The sequence below is a fragment of the Hemitrygon akajei genome, chromosome 24, assembly GCF_048418815.1.
Source record: "Hemitrygon akajei chromosome 24, sHemAka1.3, whole genome shotgun sequence".
Taxonomy (NCBI): Eukaryota; Metazoa; Chordata; class Chondrichthyes; order Myliobatiformes; family Dasyatidae; genus Hemitrygon; species Hemitrygon akajei.
In genome coordinates, this window is record NC_133147.1 from 10,001,711 (window position 1) to 10,025,377 (window position 23,667).

At 46.4% G+C, this 23,667-nt stretch overlaps 1 protein-coding gene across 2 annotated transcripts in view; it reads left to right on the forward strand.

The window, feature by feature from the left end:
* Positions 1–23,667, forward strand: part of cd164l2 (CD164 sialomucin-like 2) — a 74,249-nt gene that overhangs the window by 38,781 nt on the left and 11,801 nt on the right. Inside the window, exons 5-7 of one of the 2 annotated variants that reach the window (XM_073028333.1) lie at positions 8,007–8,072; positions 13,081–13,122; positions 20,404–20,569. In XM_073028333.1, coding sequence (XP_072884434.1) covers positions 8,007–8,072; positions 13,081–13,122; positions 20,404–20,569 — 274 coding nt within the window. The remainder of the gene's footprint in view (positions 1–8,006; positions 8,073–13,080; positions 13,123–20,403; positions 20,570–23,667) is intronic. The other variant, XM_073028332.1, reaches the window with a different exon arrangement.

Consider the following 23,667-nt stretch of genomic DNA (forward strand, 5'->3'; position numbering starts at 1 on the left):
TGTGTATATTAAATAGTTATATTAAAAATAGTGTGAAAACACAAGTGAGGTAGTGTTCATGCGTTTAATGTCCAATTAGGAATTGGAAGGCAGAGGGGAAGAAGCTGTTCCTGAATCACTGAGAGTGTGCCGTCAGGCTTCTGTACCTCCTTCCTGATGATAACAATGAGAACAAGGCATGTCCTGGGTGATGGGGGTCTTTAATAATGGACGCTGCCTTTCTAAGGCACTGCTCCTTGAAGATGTCTTGGATACTATGGAGACTAGTACCCATAATGGAGCTGACTAATTTTACAACTTTCTGTAGCTTCTTCTGATCATGTACCGTAGTTCCCCCCTCCCACCCCACCCCCCAATATCCGAGAGTGATGCAGCCTGTCAGAATACTCTCCACGGTACATCTGTATGGGCGATTCACTAAAAAGTGTTGGGCACAGGAGCAGAGCTACCTGAGTATGTCTTTGGTACAGATTTTGCATTCTCATTTGACGAGATTACCAGCAAAACTCCATTTGGATAGCAGAGTGGTGGCTACAGAAAGACTTAATAAAGTAACAGGGTAGGATCTGGTTATAGAGTAAAGTGATTATCCAGAGGTCTAACAGCAAATCCAATCTTGTGTTACTACAATGGGTGCATGCTTTCATTTAATGAAGTTCCTGAAAAGGGGATCTTTGCTACTGTCTTTCTTCTTACTCAATCCAGTTTTTCAAGTCAAGTTTAATGTCATTTAACTATATATATATATATATACACACAGTCAAACGAGACAACGTCTCTCTGAATCAGGATGTAAACCACAATAGTACACATAACATACAAAGCACAAAATAACTTATGAAAGTAAGAAATAGAATCTACAGATGGATTATGCATAAATAAACAAAGTAAAGTACATAAATTAAATATTGTCAGATACAGGACAGATTAACCAATGCGGCAGGAAGTTCAGAAACCTAATGACCCAAGGGAAGAAACTGTTTCTCATCCTGACCGTTCTTGTCTTTATGCATCGGAGTCTCCTGTCTGATGGTAGAAAGTCAAAGAGGATGCTGGATGGACGGGTGGGATCCTTGATAATACTAAGGGCCCTGTGTACGCAGCGCTCCTGATAAATGTCCTCGATGGATGGTAAGGAGACCCCTATGTTCCTTGTGGCCATTCTCACAGTCCTTCGTAGGGACTTCCGGACAGATGCTCTGCGCTCCCACACCAGATGGAGATGCAGTTTGTCAGGACAATCTCAGTGGTGCTTCTATAAAATTCAGTTATGATGGGGGGGTGGGGAGGGAGTCTCACTTGCCTCAATCTCCTTAGAAGACTGCTGCGCCTCCTTCTTCAGGAAGCTGAGATTGAGGGACCAGGTGAGGTCATTCTCAGCTACTTCTAAAATTTCTGTTACAATAATGGGTGCCTGCTGTAACGTAATTAGTGAATTTACTAGAACTTGGGTCTCATCACTGCTACAAGTCTATACACCTAGGGTAATTCCCCTTTCTACAGGAAGTTTTGTTCTGAGTGCAGGATGGTGGAGGTTTGCAGAGGAAAGAGATTCAAAAGTTTGTGCATAAATAGCCATATTGTTAAGGACTAGCACCTCCTATTCCATCTGAGTAGCCTCCATCCTGATGGCATGAATGTTGATTTCCCCCTCCACCCTCTTCCTCTATTCCCAACTCTGGCTTTTTACCTCTTTTCATCTGTCTATACCTCCCCTGGGTCCTCTCCTCTTTCCCCTTTCTCTATGGTCCACTCTCCTCTCCTATCAGATTCCTTCCTCTCCAGCCCTTGACCTTTCCACCAATCTGGCCTCACCTATCACCTTCCAGCTAGCCTCCTTCCCCTCCCCCACATTTTTATTCGGCATCTTTCCGCGCCCTCCCCCCCCCCCCCCCCCCCCCCCCCACCGTCCTGATGAAGGGTGTCGGCCTGAAATGTTGACTGTTACTCTTTGCCATAGATGCTGCCTGACCTGCTGAGTTCCTCCAGCATTTTGTGTGAGAGTTGTTCTGGATTCCAGCATCTGCAGACTTCCTCGTGTCTATAATATTTAAATGCTGGTAGGGCAGTGATTCTAATGGCATTCTGTTTCTTCCAAAACACTTTCGACCTCCTTGCTATTCCGTCTTTCGCCAGTTTCTAAAAGTTTGCTGTATCAGGTCAGAGTCTGTAACATTTGGGGTTTAAAGAGGAGTCATCGGTCTGGAAGGTTACCCCTCGCTCCCGTTGCAGTGTAATTATCTCTAGCGTTCTTGTCTATTTGGTTCTCAGCATCTGCTCAATTTTGCACTTGGGATGAACTTTGCCCTCTGCACTTCAAAAAACGGAATCAAGTTTAATATCTTTGTGGCAGCAGTACAATGAAACACATAGAGAGAAAAACTGTGAATTACAGCATATATATATATATATATTAGTTAATTTAAATAAGCAGTGCAAAAAATAGAAATAAAAAAGTTGTAAGGTAGTGTTTATGGGTTCAATGTCCATTCAGAAGTCAGATGCAGAGGGGATGAAGCTGTTCTTGAACGCTGAGTGTGTGCCTTCAGGCTCCTGTACCTCCTCCCTGATTGTAGCAATGAGAAGAGGGCATGTCCTGGGTGATGGGGTTCCTTAATGATGGATGTCGTCATTTTGGGTCATCGCTCCTTGAAGATGTCCTGGATACTACGGAGGCTTGGGCCCAAGATGGAGATGACGAAGCAGCTGCCTCTGCAGCTAATTTCGATCCTGTGCTGTAGCTCTCCCCCCCACCCCCCAACCCCACACACCGAACAGTGTTACAGCCAGTCAGAATGCTCTCCCCCCCCCCCCCCCACCCCCCACCCGAACAGTGTTACAGCCAGTCAGAATGCTCTCCCCCCCACCCCCAACCCCCATAGCGAACAGTGTTACAGCCAGTTAGAATGCTCTCCCCCCCACCCCCCACACCCCACACCGAACAGTGTTACAGCCAGTCAGAATGCTCTCCCCCCCACCCCCACCCCCCCACACGAACAGTGTACAGCCAGTCAGAATGCTCTCCCCCCCACCCCCCACACCGAACAGTGTTACAGCCAGTCAGAATGCTCTCCCCCCCACCCCCAACCCCCATAGCGAACAGTGTTACAGCCAGTTAGAATGCTCTCCACAACACCTCTGCTGAAATCTTTGAGTGTCTTTGGTGACGTATCAAATCTGCTCAAACTCCTAATGAAATATCACCACTGTCGTGCCCTCTCGGTAGCTGCATCAATATGCTGAGTCCAGGTTAGATCCTTAGAAATGTTGACTCCCAGGAACTTGAAGTTGCTCACTCTTTCCACTTTGGATGGACTGTGCCTGGATTTGCACTCGGGATGGAATTCCAAAGAATGAGAAGAGATCTTATAGAAACGTATAAAATTCTGAAAGGGATAGAATAGATAGAGACAGGAAAATTGTTCCCACTGGTAGGTGAGACTAGAACCAGGGGACATAGCATCAAGATTCAGTGGAGTAGATTTAGGACAGAGATGAGGAGAACTGCTTTTCCCAGAGAGTGGTGAATCTGTGGAATTCCCTGCCCAGTGAAGCTGTGGAGGCTACCTCAGTAAATATATTCAAGACAAGGTTGGATAGATTTTTGCATAGCAGGGGAATTGAGGGTTATGGGGCAAAGTCAGGTAGGTGGAGATGAGTCCATGGTCAGATCAGCCATGATCTTATTGAATGGCGGAGCAGGCTCAACGGGCCAGATGGCCGACTCCTGCTCCTAGTTCTTGTGTGTTATCCTTGAATTTGCATTTGAGATGGACTTTGTTCGATTTTGCTCTTGAGTTATTTCCCTTGCCAAGGTCCAGTAGGGAGGGCAGTGGGAGAAGTTAAGGTTTTGTCAGAACTAGACAGTTGGAACCAAGCATGATAACTTAGAGAGGAGAATGTCTAAGATTTGTGTGTGGGGCGGGAATAGACAATAGGTGCAGAAGTAGACCATTCGGCCCTTCGAGCCTGCACTGCCATTCTGAGATCATGGCTGATCATCTACTATCAATACCCGGTTCCTGCCTTGTCCCCATATCCCTTGATTCCCCTATCCATAAGATACCTATCTAGCTCCTTCTTGAAAGCATCCAGAGAATTGGCCTCCACTGCCTTCCGAGGCAGTGCATTCCACACCCCCACAACTCTCTGGGAGAAGAAGTTTTAGATCAAGAGTGGATGACACAAGTGATAGTGTACCATCTGAGAAGGTGGTGAAGGGTTAATTATGTCTGTCCCAAAGAGGTGTAAATGAGGCTGTTGGTTGGATGGATTCACTCTAGAGCAATGGGAAATCTTCCAAAAGATTTGGCAAAAAATCCTCTTTACTCCATCTGGTTTTAAGGCTTAAATCAATTGAAGTTACTTCTTGTTTCTGAGCAAGTGTATTCTGGACTTGTGAACAAGCATTTTTTTACCTTAATGAGAGCAGAAAATTAAGGAACTACCTTGGCCCCCTTACTGTGACAACAGTAGCAGTCCCCCTCATGTCCACCCTTGCCCATCCCAGAGCAGGAGGGTGTAGAAGGTTGTCAATGGTTACAACGGGACATGGACAGGGTGCAGAGCTGGTCTAAGCAGCAACAGATGGAGTTCAGAGCAACACACACAAAACACTGGAGGAACTCAGCTGGTCAGGCAGCGTCTATGGAAATGAATAAACAGCCAACATTTCGAGCTGAGTCCCTTCTTCAGGTCTGAGGAGGAAGGGGGAGGACGCCAGAATAAAAAGGTGCAGGGAGGGGAAAGAGGAGAGCTGGGAAGTGATAGGTGCATCAACATGGGGTAGATGGGCTGAAGGGCCTGTTTCTGTGTTGTACTTTTCTACGACTCTATAACACAGGACATCAATAGGAGTTGGAGGAGCATCACTACAGTCTGGCTTGTCTCCAACATGAGCAGTACTTTCTCCCTCTCACCCTTCTCTCTTTCTCCATTCAGCAGTCTGGTTCCCTTCTCACCCCTTCACCTTACCTGCCTATCACCTCCCTTTGTCCCCTCCTCCACTCTCCTCCCCTATCAGATTCCTTCCTCTTCAGCGCTTTACCTCTTCCGCCTATCACCTGCCAGCTTCTCACTTCATCCCCACCCACCCACTTTCCCCCCCTCACCTAGTCTCACCTATCACCTGCCAGCCTGCACTCATCCTTCCCATCCCCACAACTTCTTATTCTGGTTTCTGCCCTCTTTCTTTCCAGTCCTGATGAAGGGTCTTGGCATGAAACATTGACTCTTTATTCGTTTCCATAGATGCTGCCTAACCTGCTGAGATCCTCCCACGTTGTGAGTGTGTGTGTGTGTGTGTGTGTGTGTGTGTACATGTGTTTGTGAGTGTGTGTGTGTACGTGTGTTTGTGAGTGTGTGTGTACATGTGTTTGTGAGTGTGTGTGTGTATGTGTGTACATGTGTCTGAGTGTGTGTGTATGTGTGTTTGTGTGTGAGTGTGTGTACGTGTGAGTGTGTGTGTACACGTGTGTTTGTGTGTGTGTGTGTACACGTGTGTTTGTGTGTGTGTGTACATGTTTGTGAGTGTGTGTGTACGTGTGTTTGTGTGTGAGGGTGTGTGTACCTGTGTTTGTGAGTGTGTGTGTACGTGTTTGTGTGTGAGTGTGTGTGTGTATATGTGTTTGTGAGTGTGTGTGTGTACGTGTGTTTGTGAGTGTGTGTACGTGTGTTTGTGTGTGAGTGTGTGTGTACATGTGTTTGTGAGTGTGTGTGTACGTGTTTGTGTGTGTGTACGTGTGTTTGTGTGTGAGTGTGTGTGTATGTGTGTTTGTGAATGTGTGTGTGTGTGTGTGAGTGTGTGTACGTGTGAGTGTGTGTGTACACGTGTGTTTGTGTGTGTGTGTGTACATGTTTGTGAGTGTGTGTGTACGTGTGTTTGTGTGTGAGGGTGTGTGTACCTGTGTTTGTGAGTGTGTGTGTACGTGTGTTTGTGTGTGTGTGTACGTGTGTTTGTGTGTGAGTGTGTGTGTGTACATGTGTTTGTGTGTGAGTGTGTGTGTGTACATGTGTTTGTGAGTGTGTGTGTATGTGTGTGTGTTGATCAGCATTCTGAGTTTTCTATTGGCTTTAAGACAGCGTGTTGTTTTAAATTGGGTGGCAGGTTGGAGATACGTCTCTACCAAAGAGGTGTAAGGCACACCTGGCCCGCTGGTCACCCTTGGTCAAGGCGTATCACCAACTTAGCGCCTTCCCCCCCCCTCGATCAGGGTCATGTGAAGCCATGGAGCTGGTGGTGGATGGTCGTATGAGCAGCTGGAGCGTATCGCAAGTTCTGGAAGGACTAGGAAGGGGGAAGGTGAAGGGAGGTAAAAGAGTACAAGCTGGAAGGTGATGGGTAAGTCCAGGTGAGGGCAGAAGTTGGGTGAGTGGGGAAGGGGGGGTGAAATGGGGAGGTGATAGGTGGAATAGGTCAAGGGCTGAAGAAGAGGGATTCTGATAGGAGAGGAGAGTGGACCATGGGAGAAAGGGAAGGAGGAGGGAACCCAGGGGGAGGTGATGGGCAGGTGACTGGAAGAGCAGGGATAAGATGGGAGTCAGACTAAGGAATGGAAAAAGAAAGGAGGAGGGAGGAGAAATTACCAGAAGTTGGAGAAATCATTGTTTATGCCGGCAGGTTGGAGGCTACCCAAATGGAATATGAGCTGTTGCTCCTCCAACTTGAGAGTAATTTTATTGTAGCCAGAAGCGAGATATTCCTGAGCAACTTACACAAAATGCTGGAGGAACCCAGCAGGTCAGGCAGCATCTGTGGAGGGGAATAAACAGGCGACGTTTCAGGCCGAGACCCTTCATCAGGCCTGGAAAGGAAGGGAAAAGATGACAGAATAAAAAGGTGGGGGGAGGGGAAAGAGGTGATAGGTGAAGCTAGGTGGGTGGGAAAGGTTAAGAGCTGGAGGGGGGGAAGGATTCTGATAGGAGAGGAGAGTGGACCACAGGAGAAAGGGAAGGAGGAGGGGGCCCAGGGGGAGGTGATAGGCAGGTGAGAAGAGGTAAGAGGCCAGAGTGGGAGGAGGGACAAGTGGACGAGAGGAGGGGGAGGTGGGGAAATATTTTTTTTACTGGAAGAAGAAATCACCGTTCATGCCATCAGCTTGAATATGCCCGACCCTTTCCTCCAGTAAGTTTGGTTTTGGATGCAGAATGGCAGGTGATGTAAAGGAGTTGTGCCTAAGAGTGTTCAAAAGTTTGTGCATAAACAGTCCCTGTTTAGGACTAACCTAAAACGGGGTTGGTTTAGATCAGAGCTTCCCAACGTGGGGTCCACCTACCCCTCACTAATGGTATTGGCCCACGGCATAAAAAAGATTGGCAAGCCTTGATGGTCAACATGACGATTCATATCTGTTCTGAAATTAACCTGAAATAATCCATTGAATTTTTGTAGGTTAAATAATTTTCAGTTAATTGCCTATAACATTTATAAAGCTCTTCCCTCTTACCTCCTCTTTTGGTTAAGGTGGAGTTGCATTGCATCCCTGATCGATTTGTTTAAATTACTATCCCCTTTCTCTTCTCAGTACGAGATCGGTTTTTTCTCTAGACGAAAGGTTATTGGATACTTATGACACATTGCAGCATCTTGTGAATGATTTCTCCACTTTAATCCAGTTCAGCTGATTTATGAAAATGTTTTAAACGCTGCAGAAATTTCATCGACCCTTCAGTGGTGCTTTGCTTGTGGGGAAAGTATTGTGGTACCATTATCTTCCACGGTTCTTTCCCTTAATAACTGTCAGGAATGCTGCAGTAATTAACATTTCGAGGGGGTGGATATACTTTCATAAGTGATTCACCAGGAAATCTGTCAGTGAAGAAGTTGAGAGTCTCGGAAAAGAGAAATGCAGCGAATTTGAGGGATCAGAAGAAATTTTACAATATGATTTGTCTCCTGTGGGTAACTGCTTAGAAGAATGGATAATCAGCAAACTTATTTGTTTCAGTTAAAAACAGAATTGCATCTGTATGGAACATTCCTGTAAATATAACCATTATCTCCTCAGTTCTACAGCTAACCTCTGTTCCAACCACCACCATCACTAGCACCACGACCGTCTCCAGTACTACAGGTAAAATCGAACAACTGGCATACTAGCCCAGTGGAATAAAGCGAGTATGATATATTGTTTAGACTGTACTAAGCCTGGTAGAGCTGAAGTGCAGCCCGAGTGTTGGTGACTATGTTTGCGCTCGAGGCTGCCTCCTTTCAATGGGAGAAGGGAATTCTCTCAATGCGGTTCCATCTGGAGCTGGGAATGGGAAAATGTATTTGGAGTACTTTCCAAATTCCAGCACTGCAGATTCACCGCCCTCTGGCTAAAGAAGTTCTTTCTCATCTCTGTTCCAAAGGGGCATCCTTCTTTTCTGAGGATTTGCCCTCTGGTCCTAGACTCTCCCACTACTGGAGACATCTCCAAATCCAATCTAACTAGTCCGTTCAATATTGCACAAACTCACAAACGTTTCTGCCTAACCAGGGCCTCATGGGTGTTGGCACTTTACTGTCCCTCAATGACTATCCATGTTTAAGGATGGAGGGAGGGTTGCTTTCCCTGGTTTTGTGGACTCTGAGGTCGGAGGCAGACTGTCCCCCCTTTCCCCCAACAGATGGAACTTGAGCGACCTGATTGGGCGGATGGTTTGTGAAATACCCTGCGCCTGCTGTTTACCCAGGGCTTTTTTTTTGTGTGTGTGGTCCTGATGAATGGCCTCTGAATTCCCAGTGCCACCTTGAGCGATCTGACGAGTTATGGGACAGATGTTCTTGGGAATTAGTGAAATTGGTGGTTTCCTTCAGAGAGGATACGAGCACGTCCTTGAAAATTTCCCTCTATCAGTTCTTAAATAGGCACATGGAGGATTATGTGGGAGGGAAGAGTTAGATTAACCTTAGAGTAGGTTAAATGTTTGGCACAAAGTTGTGGGCCAAAGCACCTGAATTGTGCTGTGATTTTCTACGTTTGCCTGACATTTTTTCTCATTACAAGCCTGGTGGACGAGTGAGTAGAGAAGCCTGCTCAGTGTTCCTGGTTCGTTGTAACCGGGGCCTTCAGATCCCTGCTGAGGGCAGTCCAGGTCTCAGCAGCATCTCAAAGCATAGGCCCACTGGCCCCGAGATCCTGACCACCAGTTATTCTTTTCCTTAACTGACCCAAAGGCTGTGTTGGTGTGTGCTGAGGGCCAGTGATGAATTTTACTGGTGTCTGTCTGTGTCAGAAGGTATGGAAAGTGGCCCAGTTACTCCAGGGCTTCCACAAGTTTTATTGAGCAATGTGATATTGTTGGGGGGGAAAAAGGTTAGCGGAAGAGCTTTGTCTTTCAGATGCCATATCCCAGCTTTTAAAAAAAAAAAATCAGTCTCAGAAACAAGCACACAAAATGCTGGAGGAACTCAGCAGGTCAGGCAGCGTCTGTGGAGAGGAATGAATAGTTGACACTTTCGGTTGAGACCCTCCGTCCTGGTGAACGGTTTCTGCCCAAAACATCAACTGATTATTCCCCTCCATCAATGCTGTCTGACCTGCTAAGTTTCTCCAGCATTTTGTGCGTGTTACTGTGGAATTTCGGAATCTGCGGAATCTCTTGTGCCCGGGAGCAAATGCTAACATCACTGAAATCTTGAGGATAGTGGCTGTGTGTCCGTGAAGAGATCTATTGAATCCTGAGATCTGAGGGGCCCCAGCGACGTAGGTGGGGCGAGAAAGTTTTCTCTTGTGAATTGGGGTGGCACGGAGACGCAGTGGTTAGCTCGATGCTTAACGGTACAGGTGACCAGGGTTCAGTTCCCGCCACAGGGAGTTTGTACGTTCTCCCCGTGACCGCGTGGGTTTCCTCTGGGTGCTCTGGTTTCCTCCCACAGTCCAAAGGTGTACCAGTTGGTAGGTTAATTGTTCATTGTAAATTGTCTGGTGATTAGTCCAGAGTTAAATCGGGGGATTGCTGGGCGGCGTGGCTTGAAGTACCAGAAGGGCCTGTTCCGAGCTGCATCCTGATTTAAAAAAAATATAGATAAAAAATAAATAAGGGACACTTTTATATGTCAAAAAATTTGAGGTTTCCATTTCAGACACACTAGTTTTCTCAAGGGCTGAGTGCCATAGAAACATAGAAAACCTACAGCACAATACAGGACCTATGGCCCGCAAAGTTGTGCCAAACATGTCCCTACCTCAGAAATTACTAGGCTTACCCACAGCCCTCTATTTTTCTAAGTTCCATGTACCTATCCAAAAGTCTCTTAAAAAGTGTCATTGGAACACTTCCTCAAGAATGGTGGAGGCAAAAGATTTGAACATTTTAATGTGGATAAAAGATTATTGAGAAAGATTAATTGATTATTAAAGATTATTGCATTTGGTTCAGTCACGTGGCTGACGGAGCAGTCCTGAAGCATTGTGAGACTGGATTTGGACTTTTAAGACCGTTATGTTTTTTCCTAAGGAGCGTGTGACCTTTAATCGAAATGTAGTGCCTCCACCTGACCTGTGTCGAAATCTGTTGGGCAATTGTTCTGCTGTGCTGGAGCATTTTGACGGGGTCTGCCTCTGCCGATCACAGCCCACCACGTTGAGCACATTTCTCAAACACGGAACCTGCAGTTTCTGAGGAGTTCGAAAGAATTTGAAAAGTACTCCAACTCTTTTGGAATATTGCACTCGTATCTGAACAGAGGGAAGTTTCTGTGTAAAGGGAATAGTCTAGAGTTAGACTGAAGTTGTAAAATCAGGTGGTTCTGAAGCTGATCTTTAAAGATCTTATTTTCTACCTCCTGCCCTCTGACGAGCCTTCCAGTAACGTTAATGTGTAGGAATTTGCTGGCTCTAGAACTTCCTTACTGTTATTTGACTCTGAATGTGTTCTTTGACATCCTATCACTTGTCACGTTAATTCTGTTAACTATTGTGGACTGGGTCAAATACAAGTTAACCTTAAACTCCATAAACCAATATTTTAATCATTATTTTAAGACTGGATGGTATAAGTCAGTCTTGTAGCTCTAAACCCTGGGTACATTTAAAGCTGAGGTCGATATGTCCTTGATTACTTAAAGGTTGTGAGATTAAAGCAGGAGAATGGGGTTGAGAGGGATAGTGAATCAGCCATAATGGAACGTCAGAGCAGACTCGATGGGCTGAATAGCCTAATTCTGCTCCTGTGTCTTAAAAGCTAAAGGCAAAGATTTTGTGAGCTCAAAAGATCCTTTGGTTTCTGTTTTAGTATTGGAGAAATGGTGGAAACACTCAGACATCAGGCCACATAATGAACAGTCTGGGACCTGAACATAAACTGCTTCTTAACCCACAGATGTGGTCTGACCAGCTGAGTATTTCCAGTGTTTTTTGTTTTTGTTTTAGATTTTACAATGTCCAGCATTTTTAAAAAATCTCTTCTTTCCTGTGCTCCTGTATTATGCACCAAATGCTTTCAGAAATTCATCAAGCGATATTGCAAAGAATTTTTAATAACTTGTGTCAGTCCTTCAGTGGCGGGGTGGAGATACGTCTCTACCAAAGGAGGTGTAAGGCACTCCTTCCCTCCGCTGGCCTGGAAGTCACCCTTGGGCAAGGTGTAGCACCTGCTTAGCCCCCCGATCAGGGTCACCTGAAGCCATGGGAGCAGGTGGTGGATGGTGCATATCACACAAGTCCTGGTTATGCGACCACTGACGTCAGGCAGACGATCTCTGAAGAGTATTGATAATGACTGGGGTCACCCATCTTGAAAAGTCACTGCCCAGAAGAAGGCAATGGCAAACCACTTCTGTAGAAAAATTTGCCAAGAACAGCCATGGTCATGGAAAGAGCATGATCGCCCATGTCACATAACCAATATGGATGTAATGGGTGATTTTTTGAGGCAGATCAGATCAATGTTGCCCAACCTTGTTTACTTTTGGCAGTCTAAATTCTACAACCACCAGCCCAGGTACGCAGACCTGTTGCTTTGTTATATTAGTACAACAGGAGCGATTGTTCATTCATCAAATCTCTCAATAGTGAGAGAGGGCTATTGGGAAAATGCAAACTTAGTTACTGAACTTCAGGAGTGGTTCGTTTGGAGAAATGAGTTGTTTTATTTCCAATAGTTTAATATAAAGTAAGTGTACCTGTGAACCCAGTTCCTTAATGGGGCAAAATAAAATATTTTAAAACATGGGGCAAGGTTTAAGTAGCTTGAATAATAAATAAATAAATAACATCATAAAATTATATATATTAAATCATCATTATGTGCCTTGTCATATGACATCATCATTATGTGCCTTGTTGTATGACATCATCATTATGTGCATGTCATGTGACATGGGCAATTATGTCTTATGACCATGATTGTTCTTGGCAGATGTTTCTACAGAAGTGGTTTGTCATTGCCTTCTTCTGGGCAGTGTCTTTACAAGATGGGTGACCCCAGCCATTATCAATACTCTTCAGAGATTGTCTGCCTGACGTCAGTGGTCGCATAACCAGGACTTGTGATATGCACCAGCTGCTCGTACGACCATCCACCACCTGCCCCCATGGCTTCATGTGACCCTGATCGGAGGGGATGAGCATCTTGCCCAAAAGTGAGCTGCAGGCTAGCAGAGAGAAGGAGCATCTGCACCTCCTTTGGTAGAGACGTATCTCCATCTCACCACCCAAATATTAAATAGTTATTATATGTAAATGTATTATACCCTGTATATGTTATGTGCTGTAAATCCTGATGTGGCAGCAGAACAAAATGGCGGCAGGGCAGCGTAGCTGTTAGCACGACACTATCGCAGCTCGGGGCGTCTGAGTTCGGAGTTCAGTTCCGACACCGTCAGTCAGGTGGGCCGCGTGGGATTCCTCCAGTGCTCCAGCTTCCTCGCGCAACCCAAATGCGTACCAGTTACTAGGCTAACTGGTCATTGTGAACTGTTCCTGCGCGATTAGGCTGGGGTTGGGTGGCTGGGCCGCGTTGGCTCGTAGCGCTGGGAGGTCATGTTCCACAGTGCACCGCTAAATAGTTTTAAATGTGTGGGAATGATTTTGTATAATAACGTGATTATTCCTCTTTCTTGCTCTTTTTTTCTCTCCTTCCTTCAACTACTAGCTGTCATGCCAACAACTAAGGATACTTCCACCATGACTGCAGGTATACCTGATGTGTTTCCCTTCCTAATGTAAGCACTTCATTAGCTTTAGTGCCTCTCTGAATCGTGTAACTCTTCTCTCTTCTCTGTTGTTGCAACTACTGACCTGAACTGTACATTCCCACAGGAAGTCTCTGTAGAATTATTGTGATGATGATTCTGGCGGCCCACGGGAGTAGCACTTAACACTATTAGATGAGAGAAAATGAATTCTCAGAGGACGATCTTTGCAAAGCTCCTGCTCAGCTCCTGATGAGAATTTTAATATTTTTAAATGAGGTTTAACTTTGGTTTGTAAAACCTAAGAATGGTCTAAAATAGTTTTGAATGCAGTGCATGGCAGTGTAGCGATGTTACAGCTTGAGGTGTCAGAGTTCAGAGTTCAAATCTGACACTGAATGAAAGAAGTTTGCACATCCTTGCCACTTCAGTTTCCTCCCACATTCCAAAGACGTACCAGTTATTCGGATAATTTTAAATAATCATCTATTTACATGTAATTGTTCAGTGAATCTTCTAGTAATTATGGTTCAGTTAATAGGCATCCGTTAGTCTCGTTACACCATGGATTTGCGCCTTGGAAGGTTTCCACAGCGCAGGCCTGGGCAGGGTTGTATGGGAGACCGGCAGTTGCCCATGCTGCAAGTCTCCCCTCTCCACACCACCGATGTTGTCCAAGGGAAGGGCATTAAGACCCAAGCAGCTTGGCACCGGTGTCGTCGCAGAGCAATGTGTTGTTAAGTGCCTTGCTCAAGGACACAACACGCTGCCTCAGCTGAGGCTCGAACCAGCGACCTTCAGATCACTAGGCCACTCGCCAACACTATGGTTCAGTTGCTTCTGTATTTTTGTAGAAGTCTCGTGATTTTCAGTAGCAGGTGACGTGCTACTTTAATCTGGCTATTTTATCAGTGGAATTTGTGTTACCTCTGAGTTTGAGACCAGCATGACTATTTTTTCCCCCTTTTGTCTTATTTCTGTTCTCTCGGCTCCCTCTTGTTCGTTTTTGCTCTTGTAACATTTAATTAAATGATCCTAAGCAGTAAGTTTCATGCATCGTACTTAACTTCCCAGAATCAGTATCTTCCCACGAATCTTTGGATGACAAAAGCATCAACATCCATCAGACCATAAAAACCTGATTTTAATGAGGCCTTCCTGGGTAATGGACGATGAGCTTTCACGCTGTCTAAGCCCCTCATAATCCTCTTCATCATCCCTCCTGGTGCACAGGCTGGCAACAGCAGCTCGCCCTGAACCTATAGACGTCTTCTCATCCCTGTGGCTTTTGCCTTCGCCATATAACTTCAGAGGTCTTCTAGGCGAAAATCCTTCCTCTCGCAGGGATGAGACTTCTGCTTTGGAGCTTCTGTAGCTCTGGTTTTTTACAGGATGGAGTTGCTAGCCCCAGGCCCAACCCTCCTCCTTTCGCATCCAGGCTTGAGACTGTCCATGGGGGAGGTCCCTCATGGTCTTACATAACCCTTGCAGGCATTCCCAAATTGGGGTTCATTGACCCCTTGCTTAATGTGTCCATGGCATAACAAGGTTAGGAACCCTTGTGTCAGCCTGCTGTGCCTAGGGAATCACATTCCAGTCTACACAACTTCTTGTAGTTCAGGCTTCCAAAGTCAGGCAACACCCTGGTAACTCTTTTCCACACTGCTTTCAGTTTACCAACTTCTTTCTATAACAGCACACAGTGGTCTCACCAACAGCAACGTAACTCCCCAACTCCTACACCCAATGACCTGACGGAAGTCCAGCACGCTAAATGCCACCTTCATCCTAATCCGCTCGCCACACTGCTTTCAGTGAGCCATGAACGTGCCTCTCCTCGGTCCCTCCGTTCCATAACACTCTCCCGGGGCCCTCCCATTCACTGTACAAGTCTCAGCCTCGTCTCTCAAAGTGCAACCCCTCACATTTGCCTGGTCGGAAAACCAGTCACCAACCCTCAGTCCATATACCCAGTTGATCAAGATGCCCCAGTAATTTTTTGTGACTGTTTTATGGGATTGAGTGGATGGCCAGAGACATTTTCCCAAGGAAGAAATGTCTAATTCGGTGGGGGGGGGGGGGCATAATTTTAAAGTGATTGGGGGGGATGTCTGACGTAAGTCATTTACACAGTGGTGGGTGCATGAGATGTGCGGCCAGGGGTGGTGGTGGAGGCAGATGCTTGCAGGGGTTCCCAAACTGGGGCATTGAGGAGACTCTTAGATACGTAAGCGGAGGATAGAAAAATGGAGGGCATGGGTAACATTGATCTTAGAGTAAGTTAAAAGATTAGCACAACGTTGTAAGTCAAAGGGCCTGCACTTTGCTGTTAAATTCCATGCTCTCTACAACCCCACCTACCTTTCACCTACTTGTTCTGACAAAACAATGGCGTGTACAAATCCCTTTGGGAATTGTTACAGGTTGAGTTTAGGCTGGTGTACAAACCATTGCATGCCTTTCAAATTGAATTAATGCCTTTGGGGTAAATCTATAGCTTCTTCGCAACATTGCTTGTTTGTCAGTGTTGGTTAATGTGTAGCTTTTCGTAAAGTCTGTCGTATTTCTTTATTGTCCTGTAAATAACGGCAAGAAAATTAATCTCTAGGTATATCATAGCAGCAGATATGTAGTTTGAAATTTAATTTGACTTTGACTTTATCAGAGCAAAGAGCTTCCTGATTCACAATTTAACATTGACATTCAGTGACCACTTTATTGGGTATGCCTGTACACGTGCTCATTAATGCAAATATCTAATCAGCCAATCATGTGGCAGCAACTCAATGCGTCAAAGCATGCAGACACGGTCAAGGGGCTCAGTTGTTCAGACCAAACATCAGAATGGGGAAGAAAAGTGACCTAAGTGACTTTGACCATGGAATGATCGTTGGTGCCAGATGGGGTGGTTTGAGTATCTCAGAAACTGCTGATCTCCTGGGAATTTAATGCACAACAGTCTCTAGAGTTTCCAGGGAGAAACAAAACAACACATTCAGCAAGGGGCAGTTCTGAGGGCGAAAATGCCGAGTTTATGAGAGAGGTCAGGGGAGAATGGTTCAAGCTGACAGGAAGGCAACGGTGACTCTTAATTACACGTTAAAACAGTATGCAGAAGAGCATGCCTGAACGCACAACACATTGAACCTTGAAGTGGATGGGCTACAGCAGCAGAAGACCATGAACATACACTCTGAGGCCTCCTTGTTAGCTACAGGACGCTCCTAATAAAGTGTCCACTGTGTGTAAATTTTGCTTCGTATTTGTAGTGTCAATATCCCCGCAAAGAGCTCCCTGACTCAGAGTTTAACATGTTGATCTTGAACGCTGCAGGCATAATTTTTTTTAATGGCTTAATTGCTTAATTCTAGCTGCCCGAGGTGCATTCTTGAGAGATCATAGCATAAATGATATAACCTTTTTCTTGTAGTGGATCGTTTAAAGAAAGTAGCAACTGCCAGGCAGTCAGCTCAGTCCAGAAGTGTTAGGAAATAAATCCCTCCTGATGCGAACCTTTAAATTGGATAACCTCATTACTTATTTACTCCAGTTAATGAAGACCCACTTAATAATTGAGGAAGCGTTCAACACATTGAGTCATACTTCAGAGTGAAATTATAACGTCTGGTTTTAACCGGTAACAGGGAATCATGTGGGTTTGAACATGTATTCACGTTGATCCCAAGGGCTGTTGGGAAAAATTAACCTTTCGCATTCAGAATGGTCTTCAACTTGGTAAATTTTAAATTGCAGTGAGTAATTATGTGACAATACAAATAGTTCACTGTTTATTTTCGTGGTTGCTGGGTGACTTTTCGTTGAGTGCCTTCCTAGTGGCGGCTGCCATGTCTGCCCGAGGTCCCAGATGGGCGTAATCCATCTGGGGTAAAAACAGTTGATTCCTCTCCTTTGGGGCATTAAAGAATTTTTTTTTGTCTGTTTGCAATTTGACCATTTTCTGGTCATCATCATTGTCACTATTGTTGGTTTTAGTTAATTGGAGAGAGAGGGCCTGTTGAGTTGTCGAAGTGTTGGGATGGACAGCTGTTTTTGATGGACTCCAGATCGTAGTCTCTGGGGGTTTGCTTTTTTCATGGTGGGTGGAGGGGGGGCTAATGGTCTTTGCTGAAGCAAGTGAGCTGGGGGTGAGGGGCGTTGACGCTTTGCTGCTGCTTGTGCGTGAGAGGGGTGAAGGAGGGGCTTTGGGGTTCTAATGTTTCTGTCATTCATTCTTTGGGAGTTTTTCCTCTCTGTTTTGTGGATATCTGTGAAGAGTAAGAATTTCACGTTGTATACTGTATGCATCTCTGATATTAAGTTGAAACATTGAACTGAGATGAAGGGATTTGAACTTGTCATAGAATCATACAGCACAGAAACAGGCTCTTTGGCCCATCTAGTCTGTGGTGAACCGTTACTCTGCCCAGTCCCATTGTCCCATATCTTGAACATAAGCCTCCATACCCTCCCATAAAAGCATGAAGACATGGCCAGGAGGTTCCCGTCCAAACTTGTCTTCGATGTTGAAACTGAACATGCCTTATGAGAATAGGTTGAGTGAACTCGGCCTTTTCTCCTTGGAGCGACGAAGGATGAGAGGTGGCCTGATAGAGATGTATAAGATGATGAGAGGCATTGATTGTGTGGATAGTCAGAGGCTTTTCCCCAGGGCTGAAATGGTTAGCATGAGAGGGCACAGTTTTAAGGTGCTTGGAAGTAGGTACAGAGGAGATGTCAGGGGGAAGTTTTTACGCAGAGAGAGATGAGTGCGTGGGATGGGCTGCCAGTGGCAGAATCTGAATAGACTCATGGAGTCATAGAAAGGTACAGCACAGAAACAGGCCCTTCAGCCCATCTAGTCTGGGCTGCACCATTTAAACTGCCTACTCCCATCAACCTGCACCCTCCATACCCTTCCCATCCACGTACCTATCCAGACTTCTCTTAAATGTTGAAATCGAGTTTGCGTGCACCATTTAAGTTGGTAGCTTGTTCACAACTGGCACCCTCTCACCACCATCTGAGTGAAGAAGTTTCCCTTCATGTTCCCCTTAAACTTTTCACCTTTCACCCCTATCCCATCACCTCTGGTTGTAATCCCACCCAACCCCAATGGAAAAAGCCTGCTTGCTTTTACCCTATTTATACCCCTCATAATTATGTACACCTCTATCAAATCTCCTCTCAATCTTCTAAGTTCTAAAGAATACAATCCTAACCTATTCAATCTTTCCTTATAACTCAGGCCACAAAGCCAATATCAAATCCAGTTTACTACCTCATCTTGAATGGTAGGCAACCTGACCAGCCTCCCATGTGGGACTTTGTCTAATGCCTTACCAAAGTCCACGTAGACGACAACATCCTCTGGTACCTCACCTGTCACTAAGGATGTTTTAAATATCTCTGTTAGGGCCCCTGCAATTTCCGCACTTGTCTCCCTCCGGGTCCGAGGGAACACCTTGTCAAGTCCTGGAGATTTATCCACCCTGATTTGCCACAGGATTGCAAACACCTCCTCCTCAGTAATCTGTACAGGGTCCATGAAGGTGATGCCACTTTGCCAAACTTGTATAGACTCTGTTTCCATCTCCAGGTTCAATGCAGATTGTCCCCATCTGTTTTGGCTCCACACATAGACTACCATTCTGGTCTTCCAGAGGACCGATTTTAGCGTGGATCAGTGGCTGAAGACCCGAAGGAGAGTTGACAGGCAGCTGAGGGAGAAGTGTCGGGGCTACCAGGATTCAGATTCAGATTTGTTTATTTATCAGATGTACATTGAAACATACGGAATCAGAATCAGGCTTACTATCACTGGCATATGTCGCGAAATTTGTCTTTTGACAGCTGTACAAATAGTTCAGTTTAATATCAGAGAATGTATACAATATGCAACCTGAAACTCTTACTCTTCACAGACATCCACAAAACAAGAAATCCAAAGAATGAATAATAGCAACATCAGAAACACTAGGTCTCGGACTCCAGACTCACCAAAGACAGCACCCCGAACACTAGAGCTTAGACTCCAGCCTCATCAATGACAGCACCCTGAACACTAGGCCTCGAACTCCAGACTCACGCATGACAGCACCCCGAACACTAGGCCTCGGACTCCAAACTCACCGATAACAGCACCCTGAACACTAGGCCTTGGACTCCAGTCTCGCTGACAACAGCACCCCGAACACTAGGCCTTGGACTCCAGTCTCGCTGACAACAGCACCCCGAACACTAGGCCTTGGACTCCAGTCTCCCTGACAACAGCACCCCGAACACTAGGCCTTGGACTCCAGTCTCGCTGACAACAGCACCCCGAACACTAGGCCTTGGACTCCAGACTTGCCAACAACAGCGCCCTGAGCACTAGGCCTCGGATTCCAGACTCATCAATGATGGCACCCCGAGTACTAGGCTTCAAGCTCCAATCTTACCGATTCGCTGGTCTGCCAGTCCGACATCCGACCACGAATGCCCCTCGTCCACATTGCTGGCCTTCAAACACGGAGTGGAGGCTCAGACTCCGGCCTGTCTTCTATTTCCCCCACATCCTCATCTGTAAATCCCTAACTCCCCTCTTAGTCACCAAAACCATCCCTAAAAAACAAAAAGGAAGTCAGAGCCTCAGCCTCAGCGGAGACCACACTTTGGCACCATCCTGACCTGAAGGTTCCTCTCAAGTCTCGTTTAGCTGGCTGTTGTAACATGTCCCTTGGGTTGGTTCAGGGGCAGAAGAATGAAATGGTGGTGGTGGGTGGGTGGGGTGAGTGTTGACAGGTATGTGAGAGAGAGCGAAAGGTGACAGGTCTACCAGGAGATGAGGAAATGGGGTGGATGGATTTCTCTGGGGCTGGCAGAGACTAGATGGGCTGAATAGATAACAACCATTGAGGCGCCATGATAGTATAGCGGTTAGTGTGACGCTCAGAGTTCAGTTCCGCCACTGTCTGTAATGAGTTTGTACGTTCTCCCCGTGACCACGTGGGTTCCCTCCAGGTGCTCCGGTTTCCTCCCACAGTCCAAAGACGTATGTGTTGGAAGGTTATTTGTTCGTTGTAACTCGTCCGGAGATTAGGCTGGGGTTAAATCGGTGGGCTGCTGGGTGACGCAGCTCGTTAGACTGGAAGGGCCTGTTCCGCGCAGTATCTCCGAAGAAAATAACCACACTTGCATTGCTGTTGACAGCTCTCTTTTCAAACCGTGGCCACCGCGACAGTCTGACCGTGGCGCACTGGTGTGTGGACTTTGCTGTAGATTCTTTCTTTGGTCCTTTCTTGCAGAACCTGCCCCCACCACGGAGGTCCCGACGACGGCTCCTGTATACTCACCCTCCAGCTTTGACCCCGCCAGCTTCATTGGGGGAATGGTGCTGGTCCTTGGAGCCGAGGCAGCATTTTTCTTCGCAATCAAGTTCTTCAAAGCACGCGACGGGACCTACCAAACTCTGTAAGAGTCAACCCTGTGTGTGGCCTGCTGCCTTCCTGTGCCGTGGACTCCTCCCGTGCCCTCCTTTCTGTGCCTGCTTTTGCATGTTGAAACCGTCCAATTTTTGCTTTATCCTGTGTGTCTATTAAACTATTATTTCTGCATATTTTGTAGTCTTTGCCCCCTCCGCCCATGATGTTATACAATTCGATCAGATCACTCCTCAATATCCTACGTTCTAAAGATTCAAGTCCTAGCCTCCGAAACTTCTTGTAGCTCAGGCCCCCAAATCCAGGCAACATCCTGCTAAAACATTGCTGCATTCTTTTTAGTATCGTAACATCTTCCTACAGCAGGGTGGCCAAACTTGACACATTACTCCAAGCGCAGTGAATTCTGCAGGTGCTGCCAAGATGAGGCCATACTCAAGGGGGAGGAGCAACACCTTAAATCCATCTGGGTAGCCTCCAACCTGATGGCATGAACATCGATTTCTCCTTCTGATGAACAAATTCCACCCCCTCCCCTCTATTCCTCACTCTGACCTTTTACTTCTTCTCACCTGCCTATTACCTTCCCCTGGGTCCCCTCCTCTTTCCCTTTCTCCTATTGTCCACTCTCCTCTCCTATCAGATTCCTTCTTCTCCAGCCCTTGACCTTTCCCACCCACCTGGCTTCACCCATCACCTTCCAGCTATCCTCCTTCCCCACCCCACCAACCATTTTATTCTGGCGTCTTCCCCCTTCCTTCCCAATCCCGATGAAGGGTCTTGGCCCAAAACGTTGATTGTTTATTCATTTCCATAGATGTTACCGGACCTGCTGAGTTCCTCCAGTGTTGTTTTGGATTTCCAGCATCTGCAGATTCTCTTGTGTTTGTCGTGCACTGTACAAGGCCTCCCTTGGTTTGATCAACCAAAGTGAAATATCTCACACTTACTTGGATTGAAAGCCATTTTCCAGTCCTCTGTACACATACAATCCCCCGTAATCTTTCATGACCTTCTCGTGGGATCGAGTGGATTGTCAGAGACTATTCCCAGGGCAGAAGTGGCTAGACCATAAGATATAGGAGCAGAATTAGGCCATCTGGCCCATCGAGTCCGCTCCGCCATTCAATCATGGCTGATCCTTTTATTTTCTCCTCCTCAACCCCAGTTCCCAGCCTTCTCCCTTTGATGCCATGATGCTAATACAAGGGGGTATAACTTTAAGGGTATTTTCTGCGTATTTTGCAGGACTGATAGGATTTGCTGATGGAATCTAGCTGAGTGCCTACATTACGACCCAAATACAGTTGTTAACTTTAAGTGAAACTTTGCACCATTTCTTTGGACTGCCGTGAATTGAGAAAATGCAGCTGGGTTATATTTTCTAGTCAATTTGGCACAGACTAGATGGGCCGAAGGACCTGTTTCTGTGCCGTAGCGCTCTAAGCTTTAACGTGTCGGGAGTAAATTGTCTGGGTGCTACGTTAGCGTAGCGGTTACTGCGACACTATTACACCTCAGGCGTCAAAGTTCGGCGTTCAATTCCAGCGCCGTCTGTAAGCAGAATGGATCAACCATGGTGGAATGGCGGAGCAGACTCGATGGGCCAAATGGCCTAATTCTGCTCCTTTAGCTGATGGTCATGGCGCAGGAGGTGGAGGAGAAGTTAAGGAAGGACCCACACAGTCACAGGGAGAAAGTGAGAACTCCTTGTGGACAACATCAGCTTTCAACCTGGGTCTTGGAGCAACTGTGCCACAGGAGTATGGGATGATTAGGAGGGCACGAAACTAAAACTGAAAACCATTAGACAAGGTGATGAGGAAACATTTAAGGTCAACTCGAAACAAATGAGTTAAGACGTCAATAGCTTTGGAGCAGTTTCCAGTGTTTGAGCAGATCGGAAGCTCCAATGAGGGGCTCCTGGGCTCTTTAACAGCTAAATAACTCCAGTTGACAGATGTGGAGCAGATGGTGCTGTGGCTTCATGTAACGTTGGTGTCTACTATGACAAATAATCTGCCGGGGGAACTCAGCACATCGAGGTTTCTGATGCAGTTGGCTCTTACCCCTCTGAGAGCCTGTAGAAAGTGGATCTTACCCCTCTGAGAGCCTGTAGAAAATGGATCTTACCCCTCGGAGAGCCTGTAGAAAGTGGATCTTACCCCTTTGAGAGCCTGTAGAAAGTGGATCTTACCCCTCTGAGAGCCTGTAGAAAGTGGATCTTACCCCTCTGAGAGCCTGTAGAAAGTGGATCTTACCCCTCTGAGAGCCTGTAGAAAGTGGCACTTACCCCTCTGAGAGCCTGTAGAAAGTGGCACTTGCCCCCTCTGAGAGCCTGTAGAAAGTGGTTCTTACCCCTCTGAGAGCCTGTAGAAATTGGCTCTTACCCCTCTGAGAGCCTGTAGAAAGTGGTTCTTACCCCTCTGAGAGCCTGTAGAAAGTGGATCTTACCCCTCTGAGAGCCTGTAGAAAGTGGATCTTACCCCTCTGAGAGCCTGTAGAAAGTGGATCTTACCCCTCTGAGAGCCTGTAGAATGTGGATCTTACCCCTCTGAGAGCCTGTAGAAAGTGGTTCTTACCCCTCTGAGAGCCTGTAGAAATTGGCTCTTACCCCTCTGAGAGCCTGTAGAAATTGGCTCTTACCCCTCTGAGAGCCTGTAGAAAGTGGATCTTACCCCTCTGAGAGCCTGTAGAAAGTGGATCTTACCCCTCTGAGAGCCTGTAGAAAGTGGCACTTACCCCTCTGAGAGCCTGTAGAAAGTGGCACTTGCCCCCTCTGAGAGCCTGTAGAAAGTGGTTCTTACCCCTCTGAGAGCCTGTAGAAATTGGCTCTTACCCCTCTGAGAGCCTGTAGAAAGTGGTTCTTACCCCTCTGAGAGCCTGTAGAAAGTGGATCTTACCCCTCTGAGAGCCTGTAGAAAGTGGATCTTACCCCTCTGAGAGCCTGTAGAAAGTGGATCTTACCCCTCTGAGAGCCTGTAGAATGTGGATCTTACCCCTCTGAGAGCCTGTAGAAAGTGGTTCTTACCCCTCTGAGAGCCTGTAGAAATTGGCTCTTACCCCTCTGAGAGCCTGTAGAAATTGGCTCTTACCCCTCTGAGAGCCTGTAGAAAGTGGATCTTACCC